General features: G+C 50.5%; 2 protein-coding genes across 4 annotated transcripts; one reads left to right on the top strand and one right to left on the bottom strand.

Annotated features, from left to right (window-relative positions):
• The first annotated feature begins 254 nt into the window (after positions 1–254).
• Positions 255–4,641, top strand: SRRD (SRR1 domain containing). 2 transcript variants are annotated; one of them, XM_081892928.1, is made up of 7 exons: positions 255–549; positions 1,477–1,512; positions 1,682–1,953; positions 2,034–2,132; positions 2,326–2,477; positions 2,958–3,003; positions 3,753–4,641. In XM_081892928.1, the coding sequence occupies exons 1-7, from the start codon at positions 270–272 to the stop codon at positions 3,939–3,941; spliced, it is 1,074 nt and encodes a 357-aa protein (XP_081749054.1). In that variant the 5' UTR covers positions 255–269; the 3' UTR covers positions 3,942–4,641. The 2 variants fall into 2 exon arrangements, with proteins under 2 accessions (XP_081749054.1, XP_081749053.1); XM_081892927.1 differs by having other exon boundaries at positions 394–549; positions 1,472–1,512.
• On the bottom strand, positions 4,454–20,196 carry TFIP11 (tuftelin interacting protein 11; the record flags this gene model as incomplete). 2 transcript variants are annotated; one of them, XM_081892898.1, is made up of 14 exons in its annotated part: positions 4,454–5,335; positions 6,280–6,445; positions 7,387–7,529; positions 10,898–11,141; positions 11,828–11,996; positions 13,445–13,551; positions 14,705–15,220; positions 16,411–16,563; positions 17,181–17,308; positions 17,896–18,052; positions 18,583–18,736; positions 18,999–19,226; positions 19,764–19,832; positions 20,120–20,196. In XM_081892898.1, the coding sequence occupies 14 exons, from the start codon at positions 20,194–20,196 to the stop codon at positions 4,980–4,982; spliced, it is 2,667 nt and encodes an 888-aa protein (XP_081749024.1). In that variant the 3' UTR covers positions 4,454–4,979. The 2 variants fall into 2 exon arrangements, with proteins under 2 accessions (XP_081749024.1, XP_081749025.1); XM_081892899.1 differs by having other exon boundaries at positions 18,999–19,209; positions 20,120–20,136.
• Positions 20,197–23,984: the final 3,788 nt, after the last annotated feature.

The raw sequence follows: 23,984 nt of genomic DNA, 5'->3' as shown, positions 1-23,984 counted from the left end.
CGCTCAACGGCCACATGACCGGCCCGACCCGCACGTGACGCGCAGAGAAGGGGGCGGGCCGAGGCCTAGGGCGAAATGCGCAATAAACACATCCGGTTTGCGATCGAACCGGATCGGAGGAGAAAGGGAATGAACGGGCCAAAGAGAAGCGCCCTCGGAGACACTCCAAGGGCTGCCTCTGCCCGGGCTCCAACTCTGAGCCCTCCCAGCCCAATATTGTGCACCGTTTGTTGCCGAGTCGCGGTCGTAGCGTCGCTACTGCCCCGCATATGGCGGCTGCCGAGTGGGTGAGGGTAACGGAAGTGGTGTGTCTGCCACGCGCCTTTCCTCTATGGTCTCTACGGGTGCCGCGGAGGGACTCTCCTGGTGGAATCGCGCTCGCCCCTGGCTTTGCATGGAGCGCTGCCGAGCGGGCGAAGGCTGGGACGCCCCGGGAGGGAGCAGGAGGCGGCGGCGCCGGCGGCGGCGGAGAGAGGAGCGGGGCGGCGGAGAGGCCGAGAGCCCCGAGGACGCGGGAGAAAGGCAGAGGCGGCGGCTGCGGGAGGCGTGGTGAGGGGCCGTGGATCCTCCTTGGGCAGGGGCAGTCTACCCCGAGGGGCAGCTGCGGGAGGCAAATCACGCGCGGGCCGCCGGGAGGCTTCCGGGGGAAACCCTTCTCGGGGGAGCAGGGGCCGCGCTGCGTCGGGGGCCACATGCCAGGAGCGGGCGGGGCCAGTGGGCGTGACTTGGGACTTCCGAGACGGCACTCCAGCCGGAGTCGGAGAGCCCAGCAGGAGGGCAATCGGGGCATTTTCGCCCGCGGGGGAGGGGGCGGCCCCGGCTTGCCAAGAGGGCCACATGCAGCTTCAAGGCGGGCCTGAGGTTTCCCCTGGGCAGGGCAGACTACCTCTGAATGCCCAGCTGCTGCAGGGCAAATCCCAAGGAAAGCATTCCTGCTCTGCTTCTAAGCTTCCCAAAGGCTCATAGCTGTGAAGGGGCCTCCTTGAAGTATCTGACTGGCTGCTGTTGGAAATGACGCCTTGGTCTGTCGGTCTTCGTGGAGCTGGTTCCCTCAGATGTTTTGGACTACAATTCACATTATTCTCAGCCAGCACTATTGTCTTTCCATCACCCGCAGCATCACAGCTGTGATAGCTGCAGCTGATGGAAACTGTATATATTTGTCCAGTAGCAACTTCTAATTTACTTGTGGGTTGGCAATTTGGCAGCAGTTGGCCAACAGGGAACTCTGTGTATGCTCAAGGATGCTGCTCCCTTATTACTTCACATATCCACTTGCATTTAAATCAGGTTCTGGGATTACATCCTGATAAGTCTCTGCTAGTATCCTCAAAACCATCATAAAGAGGCTTACTTGATCAGACCAAGGGTCCAGCTAGTCCAGCCTGCTGATCCCACAAGATCCTTCCAGCCCTAAATCCCACCTTCTGTAACATAACTTCTTCCTCTTCTCCCTGCCTTTCTGTGACAGTTCAGAACTGCAGAGCTCAGAATTCTGGGATTCAAGCCTCGGTAAGTCTTGCATCTCAAGAGAGACCTTGGATTTTTATTTTGTAGCTACAGCCTTGGATTTGTGCCTGTTTGTAAGCAAATCTATCCAGGGGTGAAGGTGGTGGGGAGGCAAGATGCAGTCATGGCTGAAGTGGCATTAGTCTATATTGCACCCTCTTTCATTGCTCAGGAACCATCTTAAAATCCCTCCCCAAACACCCAGCAGCAGGGAAGGGGGCAACCAGACCTTCCGTGGAGAAAGCCCTCTCTGCCTTTGAGAAGCTGCAGCTCACACCACCAGCTGAGTCAGTTCTTGAGCCCAGCTCCCATCTGCAGGAGGAGCCCAGCCGCAGCAGAGCCCAGGACTTGCAGTGTGTGTGTTATGGCATTGGGAACTTCTCCTCTTGCGTTCAAGCGAGATACCAGCTGGCCTTCCTCCTGCTGCTGCTTGAGGAGCTGAAGGTGAGGGTCACAGCTGTGGCGGACTTGGGAGCAAAGCTCGCTAGAAGCACACAGGCAACATTCCCTCTCTCCCCTTGCAGATCCCTGAAGATCTGTGTTACATATTTGACCCTGTCTTTTCCACGCTGGAAATCAAAGTCCTTGCCCATCTTGGGCTCACGGTGCTCCTGGAGAATGAGGTGAGCTCCAGGAAGAGAGGAGCACGAACTCAGGGAGAATTGTGCCCAGGGATCAAAACACACAGCTGAGGACTGTGGCCTTTCTCAAAATGATTGATACCAAAAGTTCACAGCTGTTTAACTCCTTTAGCTCCTGTGGGGTGGGGGTTGGTTGCAGTTCTTGCAGGATAACACTCCTCTTCCTTGCATCCAGGAAGGAAAACGCTGCATCCACAATCCTACCATCTTCTACATGGTCCACTGCGGAAAAGCTCTCTATAACAACCTGCTCTGGAGCAACTGGTCTATAGAGGCACTTTCCAAAATGGTCATCATAGGGAACAGCTTCAAGGGCATTGAAGACAGGTAAGGAGCCCTTCTGCATCACCCAGTCCAAGAGCAGGCAGGGCTGGGCCTCTTGGCTGCTGCTGCTGCCCAGTGTCTATACAAGAACAGAATTGGCATTTTCCACTTGTCTTCCCACGAAAATCTGGGTTTTGAAAATTCAACTCCTTTTTGCAGTGATTTCCTAAGAATTTTTGCAAGTATGGTAGTCTCTGAAGGCATTTAACCACACACAGAATGGGGAAGGCTTTGCTCTGCCTCTGCAGTTGGAGGGCTGCTTCTCCCCACAAGAGGGAGAGCGCTCTTATGCTCAACTGGCTTGCAAGTTTCCCACAGACATGTGGCTGGTCCCTGTGGGAACAGGATGCTGGATTAGATGAGCTGTTGGCCAGACCCACAAACCCTTTGGATGTTCTTAGCTTAGCAGCACCCTCTGCTTAGTAGGCCGTGGTGTTGCCTTTGTTGCAACTGCCAATGATTTCTAATGCCCTTTGCTCCTAGGGTGCTGAGCAGGATATTCCAAAAGGACTACAGTTACATTGCAAAGGTACGGCTTTGTTGCTTGAATAACAGCGACTGTTCACCATCCAGCAGAAGCCCTTAATGCGTCAGCTCCTAACGGGGGGGGGGGGGGGTTGGGATCCATGCTTACCAACTCTTCTCCCTTATTCCTGCTTGGCTGTGTTCTAAGCAGCTTTGCTTTTGCTGGGCTTATAAAAGTCTTCCAAGAGCTGAGCACGCAGCTTCAAAGGCAACTCTCTAACTCCCTCATAAAACAAGCTGACTGAGGCTGCCCTTCTATCAAGCCCCACTCAGTGGAAAACAGGCATCTGGTGGGTCAGGGCGCAGCAGAGCTCTTACGCAAGAGTGGAGCTGCTCTGCACCCAGCAGACACAGAACCTGCTGGATTGCTTGGGTAGCCTTTGAGCTAGCTTTGGAATCTGCACATCCATTTTAGTCTTATTGGGCACTGTAAAACTTGAAAGCATGCCACACAAATACTGAGATCAGTGGTTAAGATAGGTAATGGAAAAGCTAAGGACCTGTCACCCCTCAGACTGCATTTCCAATTTCCATCCTGGAGGGATATGTCAGGTGATGACAACAGAGGACCACAGGTTCCCCAGCCATAGGGAATGAATTCTGAGTCAAAATATCTGCTGCAGGGGCTTTCATAAATGTGGCACGTGACTAGCTGTGGATCTGAGCCTGTTGCTCTCCTCCTTTCTCAAGGGCCAGTTCAGCAGCCAAGTCGCCCCCATTAACTGCCTCTTTGCTGTGCTTGACCATTTCTAGGTTTTAATAGCAACAGATGAAGAAGCCCTTCCTTCTCACCCTCAATACTTGGACATATTTAACGACACCTCTGTCCACTGCTTTCCTCTGGAGAAACTGAGGGCCCTTCCCCCAGAGATCTGGAAGCTTCAGGAGGAGCCAGTTTACCCAGATGAGGATCAGCCAGAGATCATCAGAAACAAGAAATGAAATTCAATTCCAGAGGCTATGGACTGGAGGTGCAGGGCTGGGTTTGGGTTTCCTTCTTTGGAGAGGGGCTTGAGTTACTTCTGGTGTTGCAAAGAGTTCATGTTCATGTTAATGTCACACACACACCCCACCCTAAAGCAAATGACTAGCCACACTGTCTATTTGTGTGTTGCTCTATGGCATCTCCATGGGACAAATGAGGCATGCGCAGCATGCACAAGATGCCAAAGCTCTCCTTCTCTCTCGCGCGCGCTTGTTCACTGAGCGGCAGAGCTTGGGAGGATCAATGGGGCAAACCCAAGCATCACCACCATCTCTGTTCAACTCTGGTCTGGTACCTCCTATGAGAGTTCCCTCATGGGATGGAAAAGGGGGCAGAGATCTGGTGGTGCTAGGCAAGCTGCCCAGTAGGACTGGGCTCCCTCATTAAGGGGGAGAGCCATTCACGCTCCCAGCTGCTGCTTCACAATTAAGGCAGCAACTTCTCAGAAAACCAAATTTCTCCACAAACCTTGTATTTCTAATAATGTTTTTAATTAAAAACAACACACATTGAACTTTTGTGGTCATTTCTTATTGCCTCCCCTGTTCAACATTGTGAGCAAGCCCTGACTCCTGCCAGGTCAAACTGCACTAACAGTGCTGTGATCTCACACTTGGAACTACTGTCTCACTCTAGCTGCTGCATCTCAAAACAGAGTTGACATTTTTATTCAGGGCGTCAGCATTTTCTAGATGCACTGATTGGAAGCTCAGGTGGACTAAGGCTGAGCAAAGGGTGGAGGTGCTTCCAATCAGATTTAATGGTAATGGTGCTTGGCCCCCAGCCCTAGATACAGGGGGCTAGACATTAGATGCACTTGGTTTGCACTGGTCTTTCTGCAGCCTGGCAGGAGAGTTTCAGCATAGCCCTCAACCCACACGCACTGGGGCAGCTCCCGCTCAGGAACTGCCTTCCTGCACCTCCCAGTCCCCAGTGAATGAGGCAAGGCAGCCTGCATGGCAGTGCTGTGCCCCCTGAGTCCCAGCCCCTTGTCCTCACTTTGCCATGTCGATGAGGCTCTGCAGGGAGGTGGGGACCCAGGTCTTCTCACCCTGCACAAAGACCACACCCCGGTCAATGTAGATGACGATGCGGCCAAAAGTGTAGAGCTGCTTCCCTTCATGCCGTTTTCCGATGACTGGCATGAAGACGATGTTGTGCTCCTCCGCCTTGGTCTGGATGAGGTCCTTGAAATTCATGGGCACAGAGCCTGCGGCCATGCCGATCCCGCGCTGCGCCATGTTCTCGGCCTCCCGGCGCTCCTGCATCGCCTCATACTGGAAGTCCTTCCGGCGCTCTGTGTGTGTGAGGTAGGCAATGTTCTCGCGGGCCCCAGGCTGCATGTAGCCACCTGGCAGAGGAGCAAAGAGAGAGAGATGAGATGGCAGCTGGCAAATTTTTGCAGCATGTGCTCTGCACAGGCCCTCCTAGCACACAGCCAGAGCCCAAGGGGTCACACAGCCTGCAAGGCTGCCCAATGAGCTGGAAAGGTGGAGCGAGGGGACAAAAAGCAGAAGAGGAGCCCTCAGCTGGATCAAGCCCAAGTGAGCCCATCTGGTCCAGCATCCTGTGTTCTCGGTGGCCAACCAGATGCCCCAGCGGGAAAAGCGCAAGCAGAACCCGTGCACAAGAGCCCTCTCCCTCCTGCGGCTTCTAGCAACTGGTATTCAGAAGCATCACTGACTCTGACAGGGGAAACTGAGCACAGACATCCTGGTTGGTAGCCTTTGATAGCCCTTTCCTCCTCCATGAACCTGCCTAATCCTCCTTGAAAGCCATCCAAGTTGGGGGCCTCCTGGGGGAGCAAGTTCCATAGTTTAATAAACTATATGCTGTCAGTGCAGTCCCTGTTTCTTCTCCCACTGTGCTGATTTTGACGAGGTAAGGAATAGAAGACCTTTTGAAATTGGGGCAAAGAGGAAGAGGAGAACCAACTGCTCTGGAGAGCTGGAAAGGACTATAAGAAACATGGGAGCTCATAGTGCAATTCTATGTGTCTCTCTTCAGAAGGACGACACCTTGGATTCAGTGGGATTTACTCACAAGTAAGTGTGCAAAGCAAGGGTAGCCCAAATGGTGATCTCCAAATGTGGACTACTACCCTCCCCAATGGCCGCTTGAGGCTGGTGAAAATTGTGGCCCTTCTACAGGGCTCTGCAGCCTCAGTCTCTTCCATTTTCCTCCTCTATGAAAAGGGACACTATTGTTTTGAGCAACTGTTTTCAATGATGATCCTTGAATTACTTCACTGCCCAGCCAATGCAACATTTGTGTTGGCAACCATCACTCACGCACCGACACTGGAAGAGACCGCTCTGTTCATGATGTCCAGAGCCTCATTGAATTTTTCCTTGATGGAGGGATGGGCCAGCACCTGGTCGGAGAACATCGACTTCCAGCCCAGGTACCACTTGGTGATCTCTTCGTAATTGGGGTTGTTGCTGAGCCAGGAGCACAACACCTGCAGGAGGAGAAGGGTCAGCAGCAGGGAGACCACAAGCAACCCACCCCACCCCCCAAGGCAGAGCTCACAGATCAGGGACTCAAGGCTTTACTTGGGCTGTGGACGGGACAGGCTCACGAGGAAGCAGCGTCTGATGCATTTCTGATCCAGGGACAAGTATTTCAAGGGAAAACCAGAAGCCACCCAACTTCCAAAGGAGAGGGCCAGCAAAGCCCCTGCTGAAGTCTGGCAGCTCACATGGAACTGTAAAGGGGGGCACTGGTCAAAAGGAAAAAAACAAGTTCCAGCAACACCAATCCACCCCTGCTAGCAAAGAAGCCAGAAAACCAAGCAGGTCCAGAGAGATCAGATGAGCAGGAAGGGAAAGGGAGGAAAGATGGCACACAAGACGTTTTTTGTCAACTGTCCCTCGACAGAGATAATTATGTGGTGATTAATGATAACTGAGTTGTAAATCTTGGTTATCACATCTCTCTGGTCCTCTACTCTGGACTGTATGTACACGAAGGTGATGGCTGGCTGGTGAAAGACCCTGTGTGAGAGGCAAGGAAAGGAAGAGCTCCCAGGGTGGGAGGCTGGGAGAGGAAAGGGAAGCTCCCAGGTGAGAGCTGAGGGGGCACCCCCTTCTGTATGAGACATGGGTGAAGATCTGCCTTTGAGAGAGGACTTTGCACTTTTGTTGTTGTTGTTCTAAAAACAGCCATAATAAAAGTTTTGTGGCAAACAGATAAATCAGGTGAGCCTGCCAAGCTGCAGGGCTCCAGTCCATTTCAGCAGGGGTACCGGGGGGCTTACTGCCTCTTCCGTGGAGCCACCCTTAAGCAAAAGCTGAACTGAATGTGAGTTCACAAAACCCAACACTGCTGTTTGTGGCAACCTCAGATGTCCCTAAGGAAAAGTGTGGCTGAACCCAGCCGGACACTGCTGGAGTCACACACCTGCAACCACTTGGGGAAGAAGTGCTTCTCCAGGATCCCCACAAGGCTAGAGACAGAGATCATCCCTTCCCAGTCCATCACCCAGAAGAAGGAGTCCATGTGCTGCTGGTGGGGGTTGATCATCAGCTCGTTCAGACACAAGCCTGTGGAGGAATGTGGAGACGACAGCAAGCTTAAACCAGCTCAGCCTAGAGAGCAGAGGGACTTCTTTGCACATGCACCCCCCCAAAAAAAAATTGTTGATGTTCTCCCCTCAGGGAAACCAGCAAAGCTGCAACCAAGATAAACTTTGTAGGGATGATCGCTGGGTCCGGAGCACACTCCCCACCCGCAGGCAGCCTCGCCCTGCCTGCACGCGTGACCTTGGGGTGCGGAGCACACTCCCCGTCACAGACAAAGCCACAGCTGTCTGAACATCATGCCTTCTGTCTAACCTTTTGTGATCTCAGTAGTCTGCGGTGTCCTGTCTGTGACCTTTGTCTCTGAGACCTTTGTCTCCTTCGTCATACACTGTGCAAGGGGAAAATGACGCGGTGGAAACAGGTGCCAAAATAACTTTGTACCACACCACGAGCTTGGGACTGGAAGAAGTATAAAGGTCACAGCCCAAAATGTATCTGCCTGGGTTTGCATATTTGTGTCAATTAAAGGAGCCTACACAGAGCTGGCCAGCAGCTTGCATGCAGCTCACCTGTGCGCAGCTCACCTGCATTATCAACTCCTGCCTCATGTCCTTCACTTCAGAAACAACTTTCTCTAGTGAGGATCCCAAAAGCTCTTTTAAGCTGTGAGAGAGCAACTGCTGAACTCCCTGTTCCTTCCTCACTTGGATACACTTCCCCCTGAGCTCTGCCACGGATCATCAGCTGGACCAGCCTTCCCCAGCCAAGCACTTTCAATCTGCCCCACTACTGTACAATCGTAGTGACTGAGGACAATGGGAAGTGCCAGATTAGAGGTGGCTGCCCTAGATTCCTACACTGGAGAAAACATTGCGCTGACTCCAACCCCAAACATTTTCTGCCCCCAAGAGCAGCCCAAATAGGGAGAATGGGATGGAGTATAGCTGGCAGCTGCAAAGCATCAACCCTTTACTTCCTACCCCGTATCAGTTTCACGTAACTCAGCAATAGAAACAAATTTTAAAAAATCCTTCCAGTAGCACCTTAGAGACCAACTAAGTTTGTTATTGGCATGAGCTTTCGTGTGCATGCACGCTTCTTCAGATACACTGAAACAGAAGTCACCAGACCCTTATATATAGTGAGAGGGTGGGGAGGGTTCACCCATTCCCACCACCCTTCTGATTAATACCCCTCCCCACCCTTTTAATTTGTAACTCAGCAAGATAGCAAGCCAATAGGAAAAGTGTTCCAGAGCCAAAATCAGCTCCGGAGGCTGCTACCTGCCTGACCCCACTATCCACCCTGCCTCAAACCGACACCCTACCGACCTACCAAACAAACAAACCCAAAGCATTGGATCAGCAAGAATTAAAGTGAGTTTAAGGCACATGCAAATTCTGCATGCCCACGCTTTGGTCTCTGCCCCTCTTGCATGTGCTTCTGTGGGACAGTCCTGCTTCCTTAACCCCAGAAGGGTTTCTTGAGAGGCAGGGCACTCATTCTGCATGCAAGAAGGTCCAGGTTCAACCCGTTTCACTGTCTCCACGCAGGACAGGGAACGTGCCTTGCCAGAAATCCCGGAGAGCCAGACTTCCGGGTTGGCGCCATCGCCGAATGGCGGGCTCCCTCCGTGCTCCGGAGGGAGCCGGCTCGGCAGGGGTTGGGTCCTACCGCGCCGGCGACGCGGGGACCCTCAAAAACCATGGGCACGGGGCCCATGGACATGGTGACTCGGCTGGCACCTTTGCGCCCCTCCCCGGCCCGCGAAAGAGCCTTTTTAAAGGCTAAAGAACGGGCGCCAGGAGGAGGGGTGGTGCTTTGAGTCCTCCGCTTCCCCTGCCGAGCGAAGCCGCATGCCATTCGGTGGAGAGCGCTAGCTTCTTCTATTGAGAATTCGGACCCAAAAGAAGAACCCGTGAGTAATTGGAGTATGGACTAAAAAGAGGGATAAATTTTTAAAATTTGGAGCGAACGGGGGAGGTGGAAAAAGGAAGTCAGCCCCCCCTTAATTGTAGAAGAGCCAAAACAAAGGACTTGACAACTAAGATCGAGAGTAACCTTATCTTGATGAATCTGCAACTTCGTGAGGGGAAAATATAAGATTGAGCTGGAGGAGAAAGGTGGAATTTGTATTAAAAAGTAACACCCCCCCCGGAATCCCTGGAGCGATTCGTGAAAATGCCTGGAGAAGAGCAACGGAGGTTTTGACAGCTGTCAAAGAGCTGTCAAAACGGAAGAACAAATTGGAGTCTTTGTTATGAGGACTTTGCCGGTTACATTTGTTATAAATTGGACATAAATTGTTTCAAATAAGGATCAACAAGCTATTTGGACTGGTGGATGTGATCTGGAAGGGAGCTCAGCTGCTGTGGTCCATCTAGAGGAGCTGAGGGATATTGCATGTGTTTTCGACAGGAAACTTGAATAGTTGAACAGAGTTTTTAATCTCCTGGGAAACTGCAGAAATGGAACATTATTTTGTCTACAGAGGTCTACACACCATAAGAAACAATGGATTTATCTGTTGGAAAATGAAAGGGACATGACGCAACGTTTGGTTCCTGAATAACAAGCCTCTGCAGAGAAACTAGAAGCTTTTGGAAAAAGAACATTTCTGCGGGAGAACAGGGAAATAAACAAAGAAACAAGAACGAACTGGAAGTGGGAACATTTGGGATATCCAGATTTGATAAGCTTATGGAAATAAAATTGGAGTTTTCACTCCTGGATACAAAAATCTGGATAGAAGAAATGGGCCCCTTTTGGAGATAGGCTCCTTCTATGATCGGACACTCGAAATTAAAAATGACTGGCAAAGAATCAGAGGGGTATGGGCTTAGTGAAATGTGGGAACTCCAGAAAGATACTAGAAATGGAGGGATATGGGGAACGCAACAGGGAAGGGGGGGAGGGAAATTTGGAATCCAAAAGTTGTAAAATTATTTTTTTTCTATCTTTATTTTATATTTATCTGCATTATATCTGAAAAGGGGGACCTCGTGGAAGGGAGTAGATCGATCTTAGGGGATGGGAACTTGGAAAAAAATTTGGGTTATTGATGATGAGTGTAATTTGGGGATAAGAATTTGTTGAATTTGTTTATTTGGAAGATTTGGAATGCAAGAGGGGGTGGGGAGGGGAAGTCCTGGTTATTGGAAAAAGTTTATAAATTGGATTTAATTTGTTTTAATTTGGAAAACCTTAATAAATATTATTTAAAAAAAAGAAAAGAAATCCCGGAGAGCCAGTCACTGTGTGTGTAGGCAATGCGGAGCTAAATGGACCTGTGGTCTGTTTTAGAAGAAGGCTGCTTCCCGTAAGGCCTCCAACCCCAGTCACCTGCCTCCTGGTCTGCTGCAAAGGCAGCCTTGGGGGGACCGACTCACCCAGCTTGGGCACAATGTTCTTGATCATGAAGGCCTCCCAGGACCCCGGGGTGAAGACCTCCTTCCAGGGCTGCAGGATCAGCTTGGCCGAGGAGTCGCTGGGGTGCCATTTCTGGAGAGCGTTGGACAGCTTGTTGCGGATGGGCGAGTAGAGTGGTTCGAGCCGGGTGTGCATTAAGGGTAGCCAGGGGTGGATCCACGAGTGGATGGGGACTGTGTCCGTCAGGGGATTCCAGCTTTCCACCTTGAAGCAAGAGCAGCAGTAAGCCTTATGGGACACCCAGAGGCATTAACTTACTACTTTTCTATCCCACCTTTTTCTCCAAGGAGCTCAAGGTGGCATATGTAGTTCTTTCCTCCCTCATTTAATCCCTCACACCAATCCTGTGAGGTAGTGACTGGTACAAGGTCACCCAGTGAGCTTTGCAGCCATATAGGGATTGGAACCTGGGTCTCCCAGACTCTATAGTCTGTTCCTCTAACCCAAGGGTAGGCAACCTAAGGCCCAGGGGCCGGATGCGGCCCAATTGCCTTCTCAATCCAGCCCACGGACGGTCTGGGAATCAGCGTGTTTTTACATGAGTAGAGTGTGTCCTTTTATTTAAACTGCATCTCTGGGTTATTTGTGGGGCCTGCCTGGTGTTTTTACATGAGTAGAATGTGTGCTTTTATTTAAAATGCATCTCTGGGTTATTTGTGGGGCATAGGAATTCGTTCATATTTTTTTCCCCAAAATATAGTCCGGCCCATCACATGGTCTGAGGGACAGCCCATGGCTGAAAAAGGTTGCTGACCCCTGCTCTAACCTCTACACCACGCTGTCTTCGCAACAAGGGCTTTCTGGTTAAGCCTCCTGCCCCACGCAACAAGCCCTGCTGATACTTCAACGCCCAGTGTGCCTGAGAGGAGCCCCAAGAGCCCCTTGTCTACCTCTTTCTGCAACTTGGGGCAGATCAGCTGGTCCATAATGTTGTCTAGTATCCAAACAGGAATGATGTGCCCCCAGCTGTCAAGGAAGTCCACCATCGGGATGCAGTTCCGGGGCTGCCACTGTGCTACCACGTTCCGCACGTACGGCATCCAAGTCTCCCACATCAACCTGAAGGATTAAAAATCTCAATAGAGCGGGGCCAGGGGAAGATCCAAACCACGCTTTGCTTCTTCAGTAGGAACTAGGGGTGCTTTAAGAGATTTCCTTCTGATGGACAATGCAAATGCAGCTACTGTGTCTTCAAAACCTCCTTTCCCAGCTTCTCTCTTGGGCTTAGGGCAAGTCTGAAATCTCTCTCTCGTGAGGTACACATGCCTGAGCAAGTTTGATGGACTCAAGGGTATATATAGGCAGCAAAATGCTTTTCCACGTCATCAGCTTTTGCATTTCAAGCCTATGTGTTACTACAATATAGCCAGAGAAAGGAGGTGCATGGGCTGCTCCAAAGCTTTTGCTGGACTCCCAGCTCCCATCAGACCCAGCCTGCTAGGCTGACGTCAGGGATGAAGCAGGTTGTTGCCTATGCTATGGTCACCTTCAGGTTAGATTGCTGCAATGAATGATGTGTGGAGCTGCCTTTGAAGACAATTTGGAAACTGCAGCTGGTGCAGAAGTCAACAGCCAGCTTATTGACCAGCACAGTAAAGATTTAGTAAAAATTGGAATTATTAAGGATATGCAGGGGGAGAAACTATAATATAAGGGTCCACAAAAGGGGGGGAAGGGAAGTCCAAGGGGATAAGTTTATTGTTTTGCTTTTCTTTTTAACTGATGCTTATAAAATTTGAAAAATTGAGAAATAAAATTTTATTGACCAATGCAGGGGTAGTCTGAACCACATAATACCACTTCTGGCACAACTGGCTTGCAATTCACTTCTGGGCTCAATTCAAGGTGCTGGCTTTGACCTATGAAACCTTTCGTGGCTCAGGACCCCAGTAACTCAAGCACCACCACCCCACCACCACCCCGCATGAACCAACCTGGAGTCTGGGTTAGCATTCTCAGTTGTAGCTCCCCATTTATGGACTTGTCTCCCCAGTTGCATGGGGGTTGTGTTCTGGGTCATTGTGTGCTTGCATGAAACTGTAATTGAAACACCCTGTTCCGCCGCCACAGCCCTCCACCCTGCCCTGTTAGTGACATCTTTTATGACATTTTTGGGTCACTTCCAGGTTTGGCACTGGACAACATAGTGGGAGTTGCCTGTATCTACAGTATTTTTAAGTGCCAGGCAAAACCCCTTTTTTTCCATCAGGCCTTCAGCCTTTGATTTGGAGGGTTTTGATATATGTGGCCTGCTTCAATGCCTTTTTATAATTATGAATGCGTGTTGGCTTAAATTTATGTGCTCCCTTTTTTTGTAAAGCACTTTCAGTTACTTTTGTATCTATAAAAAAGCAACTAATAAGTGCAATATATAATTATTATTAAGAAAATCCTCCCCGCAGCATTACAGAAGGAATTGGATTAGCCAGGCCTGTTTGACCAGCACAGGGCTCCTCCTCCCTTAGAGAGAAACTTCCCTGCCAAACCTGCACAGACGCTATGTTCACCTGTGAAAAGCATCCGAGGCAAGGTCCTGCCCACCGTGCGACAGCAACTGGTCGTTTTCCAGCAAACTCTTCCACTTGGCTAGGATATCAGTACCATACATGTGATCCTGGAGAGGAGAGGAGAGGAGAGGAGAGGCAGTGTACAAGGTAATTGAGAGTCAAACAAAAAAAAGGGAGCTCCTATTTGGAGAAAGGGGACAGCTCTTTCCCCAAGCTGGCATGGCGTATTGGGTTTATTTGGAAGGCTTTCTATTTGGTAAGGTGTTCTTCCTCACCCTGGACGCTTTTGGGGTGCGATGACCAGAGTGTAGGACTAGGGAGATGCACCTACAAAGTTCACAGGGTGACCATGCGCCAGTCACTCTCTCTCAGTCTGGCCTACCTCACAGGGTTGTTGTGAGCAGCGGCATAGGTGCCCGGGGCGGCACGTGCATCCTGCAGCTGGGGGCGGGGTGAGCCACCCATGGGAGCAGGGCATGCTGCGTGGAGCCTCTCCGCAGCCTTCCCTTCAGCTGTAGGGAGGCTGAGGGAGAGGCAGTGGGCAGACGCAAGCCTCACACTGCCATTTCAGGCAGTGCCAAACCTACAGGCGCTCAAGCCACCACCTCACTCTCAGGAAATACACGTGGCTCAGGCACACTGCAGGCCCCATGGTAATGCCGGCCCCTGCAGTGTGGCACCCAGTGTCAGCCGCATTTCTTTACATTTGTTCACTGAAGTAAAGCTTTAGTGAGCCCTATTTTAATTTATTTATTTTATATATATATATATATATATTTGCTTTCGTAGATTTTCACGGGTACAGGATTTTTCACGGGTATATATATATACACACACACACACACACACACACACACAAAAAACAACTCGTATTTTTGTCATTTTGTCCCCCCCCCCCACATTAGTGATGACAACCAGGGTGGCCCGCACCCACCACACACCCCTTCCTCCGCCACTGGTTGTGAGGATAAAAATAATAAAATGTTTCAGTGCTCTGGTGGTGTTTCCTGCTTGGCAGGGGGTTGGACTCAATGGCCCTTGTGGTCTCTTCCAACTCTATGATTCTATGATTCTATGAAAATGTTTGCACTCCCCTGCTAAACTCATTGGAGGGAGAGCAAGAAAAAAGTAATTAAGAAACCCTTTATAGGCAGAAGGACAATTGGGGTTTGGGAAGGTGAGCTTTGCCAGCAAATGTGGGTGTTTGGCCACCCAACTGGCATGGCCCTTTTGCTGCTCCTGGTCTCTGAACCCACCCACCTTCAGAGGGTCCCAGTTTTTGAAGTAGTCATTGACGAGAGGGAAGACAATGGCCACAGCAAGGTCCACGCGGTCGGACATCCGGTACTCTTCGTAGTATTTGTCCTGGAGGGTCTCAAAGATCCTGGCGCACTCAGGCAGGGTCAGGGGGTCCTTGCAGTTGGGCTGCATCCGCCTCTCACACTCCTCCACCAGCTCCAGGACCTCGCTGAGGTTGCGCGTGTCTGCCTCCTCCCGCTCCAGGACTTCCGCCATCTTGTCGATCTCATGGGTCAGGTTGACCACCATGTCCCTCTCGTACTGCAGCTGCCGGTCATTCTGGATGATCTCCTGCTCCGTCAGGTCAATGAGGAGCTGCAGGTTGTGCTCCAGTTCAGGCAGACTGAAGGCCTGCGCCTTGGAGTCCTTGCCCAGCGGTGGAGGCAGCTGGGGGTTGTCGTCAGGGATGTTGTGCTTCTGGCTGATCTGGCTGTAGCTGTAATAGACTTTCTGCTCCCGGCCGGTCATGTCAATCACCTTCCAAACAAGCAAACAAACAGAAAACCCCCAACAAGTTACAAGACCACTTTCAACCAACAGCAGGTACTGCTTCGTGGTGTCCTGGTGAGCAGAATCTATACAAAGAGGGTAAAACAATACTTTTCAGAGGGCCAATTTGGGCTGCTGGAGTAGTAGGCAACCTTTCAAAGTCCAGTCAATTCAATTTCCAAAGCTTGCGTATTCCAGATGCAAACCTAAGTTTGGTACACTGCAGAATTACATTGCATCTTCTAACGAGCCCAGCACAGCCCAACACTTTTTGCCATTTGCAGTGATTGGACCATCTGCAGGCTCCAAGGGAATGGTTCACAAGGGTCAGGGCATGTCTCTCCACTCCCACTTACCCCAGTGTGACCTTGGCTCTACCACTGCCCTCTTCTCCTGGGAAACCCAAGGGCTGACTACCATTAATTCAGAGGACAGGGCAGACCTTAGCCCTAGGGCTCATGAGCCAATAATGAAATTAACCACAGACACCCAATGCCAACCGGCCATTTTTAAGAGCTGTACTTCTGTCTGTCAAGAATTTGGGCTTCTAGGGAGCACGTGGGCTCTTGACTTCCCTTTCCAGTTTAAATCAAGCCAGGCAATTGTTCCAGAATGCAGCAGAGCTCTCTGTTGCTTTTCAAGCATTACATACAGAGGCAGGATTGGACTTGCCAGCATGAAAGGGCACAAGAGCTAACAGGTCAGAATAGGTCATGCCAGTCATCTGCTTACAACCTCAATCATGGAGGAATATTAAGGAAAAAGAAAGACAGCTAACTCTTGAACCTGGGAGAAAAGCTTCCTTGGCTCATCCTGGAGGTAGTCATCATCTTCTGTATCTGCAGAGGGACCTGTTACAAGCCAGTCAAAGCTCCCCCTCGCTGAGGACAAAGGTCAGACAACGAGCCAGGAGGAGAGCGCTCTGAGTAGTTACTAGCCAGGACGGCTCTGCTGTGTCTCCACTGTTGAAGGCAGCAATGCTCCCAAAGACCAGTTTCTGGAAACTGCAGGAGCGAGGGCTCTCATGCTTGGACCTTGCTTGTGGATTTCCCACATGCAGCTGGTTGTCCACTGTCAGAAGATGATGAACTACATAGGGCCCCCTTGGCCTTATCCAGCAGGCTCTTTCTAAGTTTTTCTGAAACCTGCCCCATCTTGCTTCGGACAATCAACCTCACCTTCACTTGTGCCAGCTCCTTCTGAGGTGCCGACAGTTGCTTCCCGGCCCGGCCTTTGGCTTTCAGTTCCTCCACAGTCTTGTAGGTGTACTTTGGCTTCTTCTTGCCCCCACCTGGGTCCTTCCGCCACTGGCTGAGCTCCTTCTGGAACTCCTGGGATGAAAGAAGAGATGGGAGAAGTGCAAGATGGAGGAAGAAACACTCCACTGGGGACTCCACTGCAGAGCACCAAACCCTTTCCTTGGTCTGGGGCTGAGCAGGGAATATTGCCAGTGGACTATGTCCAGGGGAGGGGGGTTCACACTTTTAAAGGTCTGCGCCAACAGGCACCAACCAACCCTAGCTCTGGTCCACAATATGGTCTTCTACAGGACATGCCTGAAAGCAAAAAGCAAGGCTTTAACTCTCTCAGTCCTACCAGCTGCCAACATAAGTTGTTATGTGTACAGAAATGAACTGCCAACCCAGGTTCCAAGAACTGCTTTGTGCCCCATTTAAACGTTTGCCAAGGGAAGAAAGAATCACAGAATTGTAGAGTTGGAAGGGACCCAAAGCATCATCTAGTACAACCCTCTGCAGTGCAGGGATCACAGCTGCTCTCACGCAGAGAGCCAGATTCAACAGTCAAATGAAGAAGGCAGTTTTTGTTAGGATGTAAACACCATTGTAAGAAATCACTACATTTCTTCCACACAGGTCCCCAAATGTGGCAATGAGGAGAGTTGGGGGAGGGGGAGAAATGAGGAGAAGGAAAGGGGGGGCGGGAATACCTCCTCTGCCTCTTCATCTGAGTCAACAACAGGGAAGTCCTGCAAGGACTGTGTGGTTCGCTCAGAGCCATACGCCCCTATGGCTGCCTTGCCTTTCCTCTGCTTAGCTTCAATAGGGTTGATGATACCTAAGAAAATTCACAGCTGTTAGTGAAGTGAATATAAGAACACAGAAGGATCAGAGCTGCCTGGAAAGGGAGGCAAAATAGCCCAGCAGCTGCTCTGCTATTCCCTGCGCTTGAGCCCTGGTTGGCTCTTCTATTTTCAGAAAGCCTGCCCCCCCCCCACCCACATCAAAAAGAGCTGATGGGGTTGCATCTCTTGGTCTTAAAGGGCCAGGCAGTTAATTAGCCCTGTGGCACTCTGGGAAAGGAGTGCTGCTGCTTCCGCTACTGTTCATCCTGGATGAAGTGCAATTTTCCTATCTGGACATTTCATGTTAACCAGAATCTTTGCAAGTAGCCACTGTTTAACACCTTCCCCAACCTGGTGCCTTCCAGATGTGTTAACTACAAGTCCCATCAGCCTCTGCCAGCACAGCTGATGGTCAGGTTGGCCAAGGCTGGTTTACAATTTCTGTGCTAGTTTTACATACAGATCAAAATTAACTGATAGGCTTGAAGGAGAAAGAAAGGCAGATACCAACTTGGTTTTTGTTTTCCTTGGGTCTTCTTAAAAGCCTGCACAACAAATCAAGTGGGGTGCTGAGCCATACCTTGAGCATTCTTTCCAAGGCCCCTTCCAGGCACATAGCCCATTTTTTGAAGAAGTTTCTGCCCAATTCCTTTTGTATGCCTCTCCCAGCTACCAAAGTCCATAAAAGATTTGGTTCCTCCTATGAAGCCCTTCTGGCTCGGTTTGAAATTGCCACCCTGTTAAAACACACACAAAAAGATGAATTAAATATCATAGTTCATGGGTAGGCAAACTAAGGCCCAGGGGCTGGATCTGGCCCAATCGCCTTCTAAATCCGGCTGGCGGACGGTCCAAGAATCAGCGTGTTTTTACATGAGTAGAATGTGTGTTTTTATTTAAAATGCATCTCTGGGTTATTTGTGGGGCATAGGAATTCATTCATATTCCCCCCCCAAAAAAAAAATCTGCCCCCCCCCAAGGTCTGAGGGACAGTGAACCGGCCCCCTGCGGAAAAAGTTTGCTGATCCCTGTCCTAGTTCATTCAGTGCCTGGCTCTACTGACAGCTCTATTACTAAAGCACTGGCGTGTCTCAGTCCAGACATTTATTTGGGGTGTTTATAGTTGAGACTGTGCACATTTCACACCAACAAAATCCAGATTGTGTGGTTCTTCCTGTTGCGGTTAGTGCTTCCTGAGGTTCTTTAAGACACTCCAGAACCACAATTAAAATGCAGTGATTTATGGCCCAATTAACTAAGAACTCACTGTCTTTAACTTCTTTGGCACAAACTCTTTGGGGATTTCTTCCTGCTTCAGAGGCTTCTCATCCTCATCAGAATCTTCATCTGTTCTCTCATCAGCTGCTGGCTTCTTTAGCCCAGCACTGATAAAGTTAACAGGCGCCGAGTAATCTTTAGACCTGGGTTAAGAAAAAATACATTTATTCAGAGATGTTTCTGTAGTCTACAGATATGCATTTAGACATGAGATAGCTTTTTCCTGATGAAATTCACTGTTGAGAGACATCTATGCTACTTATCAAGTTAATATCGCAAAATCAGAAGCTGACATATACAATCAAGGGAGGTGTTAATCAAGGGTTTGGAAACAGGGGTGCAGAACCTTCAAGAACAGCCTCACAAATCACAACATTCCCGATCACTTCCTCGGGGGGCCAGTACCGTTTGCCCCCAAAGCTGGGCCTCTCATCATCAGAATCGTGCTCAGCCCACATGCCATAGGTGGCCTCCTCCTTGGTCTGCCAGTGGCGCTGCCGGTTGGGATTGAACTCATTCTGAAGGTCCCAGTCGGTGATCTCAAATTTCTCCATCTCCACATCGTCATCAGCAGCAGCGTCATTTTTGCCGTACAAATGGGACAGCGACATGATGCCTTGTTGGAGTAAGAAACTGGCGTAGGTATGGGGAGAGGAAGCAGAAGATGAAGAAATAACCCAGGAAGCTCCCTGTGCACACTCCCCAACCCCTCAACCTGCTCCCTGACCTAGCTCTCTCCCTCTGACCATTCCTTTCCCCACTCCGTGTCTATATGTGATCCCCTGCCTGCCCCTCATCTCCCAAAATACTGGCTTCTGGCACACACACAAGCCACCTTGCCTCTACTCCTAAACCTGGCCCCAGGTTCCTCTACAATCTTAACCTTTGCTGCTGCCCACTCTCCCTCCTGGTTATTCCTACAATTACCCCAATATAAAATGATTAAGGGTATGTGTGCCTCCCTGATTTTGGGACTTTTTAATTAAGAGAAAAGGTGAGCAAGAGGTCTGACAAGATAGGAGTAAGTGAATAAAGGCTCTTCTCCCTCTCATAGCACATGGCATTGGTGTTAAGAGTGTCAGATGAGGGCCTGGGAGATCAGGGTTTGAATTCCCCAACTAGCCATAAAGCTCACTGGGTGACCTTGGGGGAGTCACTGCCTCAGCTTACCTCACAGGGCTGTTGTGGGGACCCAGGAGGGGGAGAATCAGCTTGAGCTCTTGAAAGAAAAGGTGGTGCCTAAATGCAACAAAGAAATATAATATTGATGACAAGTGAGGTGCGCATTGGAAGATTCAGGACAGACCCAAGGAAGCGACCAAGCAGAGTGGCTCTGGCCGGGCTCGAGGGGCCTCATCCGGCTGCCTCCCGGAGCCGGGGCCGCAGCTGAGCCTCCCTCCGCAGCACCACCGGGGCGGCGCTCCTCGCGGAGCCTCCAGGCCCAGCGGCAGTCTGCCCGGGACTCCTCGGGAGGCGCCGCGCCAGCTGGGCTCCTCCCGCTCCGCCCCCCCCCCCGCCTCACTCACCGCCTCGCCCGCCCGTCGCCCGAGGCAAAGGAGACGCGCATGCGCAACCGGCCGCTTCCGCCGGAACCAGGAACCATAGAGGCGGAAGGAAGGGCTCCGGGAGGGGAAAAGACCCCTCCTTCCCTCGGACTCGGTGGTCCCGGCGGAGCCCTCTCGGAAGGAAGGAAGGTGGGGGGAGAGGATCCCCTGACCATGGGCAAAGTGCCCTTCCTTCCAGACTGTGTGTGCCCCGCCCGCTCCCCAATTCGGAGCCAGCTTTTTGTCTCTTGGCGGCGAGACTTTTGCAGCCCGCATTCACACGTGGCGTGGGCAACACGCCGGTTCCAGAGGCGTGTCCGGGAGGGAAGTCTTTGCCAAAGCAGCCAGGGCTCCAGCTGGAGGAGCAGGCAAGCGGCCCCCGACCCCTCCACGGAGCCCCTTGTGGGCTTTAGATGCTTCTTACTTGCCCGGCTTGTGGGTTTAGAATAATTTATAAATGAGCCAGTAGATTTTGGTTTATTTGGCCAGGTTTATAATCCGCCTTTCAACAACACTTTGTAGATTTTTCTTTTTACAATCAAGAGGTATATAAATTTTATGAAATAAACACCAGAAAGTTTCCTAGCTAATAATTGCTGCCAAATGTGTTCATAGAATTATATAATTGTAGAGTTGGAAGTGTTCCCAATGGTCATTTAGTCCATCCCCTTGCATAGTTAAGAGAGTCCCTGACAGATGACCCTCCAGCCTCTGCCTAAAAATGTTCCTTGAGGGAGAGTCCACCCCTTCCAGCTTGACTATGTACTCAGGAATAGCACCTGCTCTTCCTGGAGATCTAGACAGGTTCTAGGTTACACACACATTTTTCTTCTACAGTATTATGCTATCTTCACACAGGGATAATGTCTTTGGGAATCCACACTATGGAAAACGGGGTGGGGGTGGAGAGAGAGGCAGGCAGGGCAGTGATTTGACAAATTGTCTCCAATAGATTTCCACTTCTCAGTGGAAGTGTTACTGGAAACTGGTGGGGGAAAACAAACAGCCTGCATTGCTTCAAGAGCATTGCCGGCCAAAAGACATCAGAGTGGCCACCACCATTTCTTTCCATAAAGGACTTGGACTAATGGGGGGGCTGACAAACAGGGGAAAGTTGTATTGTAAGGACATTTTCTCTCTTTTTGACCTCCAGCCCTTGTGCTTAAAGGTTAAAGATATGTGTAAAAGCAGCAAGAATAGTCTCAAAATTACATGATTGCCTCAAGATATCCAAATAATATAGGACTAGTAAATAGTATCTTCTATGTATTTTGTGTTATTAAGTAGGATTGTTGAATAACTATGTTTGCTAATTATGTATTATTCCCACAGAGGGGGGACCCAATTTTGTGTATAATTGTTATTATGTTTAATGTATAGTGCATACCTATGAACAGTAGAAGTGGGACGTTGGTGGCGCTGTGGTCTCAACCACCGAGCCTCTTGGGCTTGCCGATTGGAAGGTCGGCGGTTCGAATCCCCGTGATGGAGTGAGCTCCCATTGCTCTGTCCCAGCTGCTGCCAACCTAGCAGTTCAAAAGCATGCCAGTGCAGGTAGATAAATAGGTACCGCTCCGGCGGGAAGGTTAATGGCGTTTCTATGCGTTCCTCTGGTTCGCCAGAAGCGGCTTTGTCATGCTGGCTACATGAACCGGAAAAACTGTCTGTGGACAAACGTCAGCTCCCTCGGCCTATAGAGATGAGCGCGCAACCCCAGAGTCATCCGCGACTGGACCTAACGGTCAGGGGTCCTTTAGCTTTGCCTTTTTATGAACAGTAGAAGGGTTTGGCTTACACCCCAGTGGCATGGAGGATTCTCATGCACTTCATGCTTTCTAATAGATCAGGCTATTGTGTAGTTCAATATTTAGATTAGATCAATTTATGACCACATTTCCTCATCCCACCTCTTCAGTGTGCAAACCTCCTCTACCCATTTTTAAATTGTTTTAATTTGTTTTACCATGGAGAAGCTTCAGGATCCAGGAAAGAGCAGATAACAGGAAGGGTATATGTTTTGATTTAGCAGGACTGATCCCATATAGAGTTAAATTGACTAATTTAGACAACTGCCCTTTTTAGAATGGTTTTTAACAGGTTGGCTTGAGGGGTTGAGAACCATGGGGCTAGGGGGGCTCCGCTAGGGGCGCCATGGAAGATGGCCAACAATACCATCTCTCCAGGTTCCACGAGGTAATTTAGATGCTGAGATGGGAGTAATCAGCCTCCCAAATACTTCCCGGTGGAAGGGAAGACGCCGTCTGTAGGAAAATTGTTGCTTATGCCTATGTGGTAAAATGGGTGCATGGGTGGAAATTTACTGCAGCCTGACCTTTTGGCAGGGCAGGCTGTGCTGGGCATGATCAGCGCGTGAACACCTCATGCTAGGCCAGTGATTGGTCCATATAGTGTAGCCTGATAATGGGGTGATTTCCATGTATAGTATTGTACTTATCTGCAGAGTTGATACAATGTTGTAAGTTTTTTACTGTTCATAATAAATTTTGGGCTGCAGCAGCTTTATAGCAGTTAAGTTAAGTTAAGCTTTGAGGCTGGTTAGGCCCTTTCAATCCATTCTGGTGTGAGACTGATTATTTTATGATGAGCAGGCCCTCGTCATTTGGTGCCCCGTGTGACTACCTTCAGACTCCACGTTGTTTCTCATCGTCCAGCGCTCACCACGCGTCTTTCATCCGCTTCGGATCCCGGTGAGTGCTCCCTTTCCTTCTGCCATTGTGGGGCAGTCTCTTTCGGACTTCGACTGATTTCGGACTTCGCGACGCTGCGGCCCTCTCAGCGCTCACCTCGCCCGGCAAGGGTTCCAGACGTGTCTTTCATCCACTATCCCCGGTGTCAGGAAATTGCCATCGGAAGAACAGGTGGCGGAAGAGCTCCAGGAGAATAGGAGAGACTCTGCAGCAGAAGAGGGAACCAGTAGGGGGGGAGCAGGAGCTCCAAGGGGAAGGGAATCGGAGGAGAGGCTCTGGGACACTTCCAGTGAGAACAGCGAAGAGGTATCAAGGCCCCCTTTAGGAACCCCCACCCCTCGCCGGAAACTGTCACGCAGGGAATCCAGGAGACGTGTTTCCGTTAAGCAGCTTTTATGCTGGAAGCGTTTCCGCAGGCGCCCACTGTCGGATTCTACCAGAGACTGACGGAGCCATGTCAAAGGGCTCCGCTCAAGGCAGAGCTTTGATACGCTGAGCAAACTCTGAGGGACCAACCCTTTACGCACAAGTAGCTCATTGTCCCATCACAGCAATCCGACAGTCCCTGAAAGCGCTTGTGCAAGGAGAGGCATCATGAGCAACCCAGCCGGAGCCGGAGATGGGGGAGCAGCTGCAGCCGTTCCAAGCCTGGAAGAAAGGTACAGGATGTTGGAGGTTCAGTTAGCCATGCAAACGGCTAGGCTTGAGGAGAGGAGGGCTCAAGATGCAGAGAAGGGAAAGGCCACCCAAGTCTCAAGGAAGGTGCCAGGACTGGTGCAGAAATTTGGGGGTGATCCCAGGAACTATCAAGCCTTTAGGACAGAAATGCAATATGCCCTTAATCTGCAGTTTGATGACTTTCCTGATGAGGAATCAAGGGTGGCGTTTGTGATTGGCCATCTAGAAAGGGGGGCGAGAGACTGGGTGAGACCCCTGATGGCAGCCAATAACGAAGTCCTAAAGGACACAAGGAAGTTTTTTCGCGCCATGGATCTGATGTTCTCCAGTGAGATTGAGCAGGGAGTGGCGCGCAGACAGCTAATGGCGTGTAAGCAAGGGAGCCGATCTGTCCGTGAGTACTGGACTGAGTTCACCATGTTGATTCATAAATTAAGTTGGGATTTGTCGGCGGAACCGAT

This window comes from Podarcis melisellensis, assembly GCF_964234715.1.
Source record: "Podarcis melisellensis genome assembly, chromosome: 16".
Taxonomy (NCBI): Eukaryota; Metazoa; Chordata; class Lepidosauria; order Squamata; family Lacertidae; genus Podarcis; species Podarcis melisellensis.
Note: the sequence above shows the minus strand (reverse complement) of the source record. Positions and strands in the feature narration are given on the sequence as shown.

Bases quoted from the DNA above. Each gene is read 5' to 3' on its own strand.
- SRRD (XM_081892928.1), top strand. From the start codon at position 270: ATGGCGGCTGCCGAGTGGGTGAGGGTAACGGAAGTGGTGTGTCTGCCA. The intron at 1,513-1,681 runs GTAAGTCTTGCA...TTCATTGCTCAG, and splicing joins ATTCTGGGATTCAAGCCTCG to GAACCATCTTAAAATCCCTC. The intron at 3,004-3,752 runs GTACGGCTTTGT...GACCATTTCTAG, and splicing joins ACTACAGTTACATTGCAAAG to GTTTTAATAGCAACAGATGA.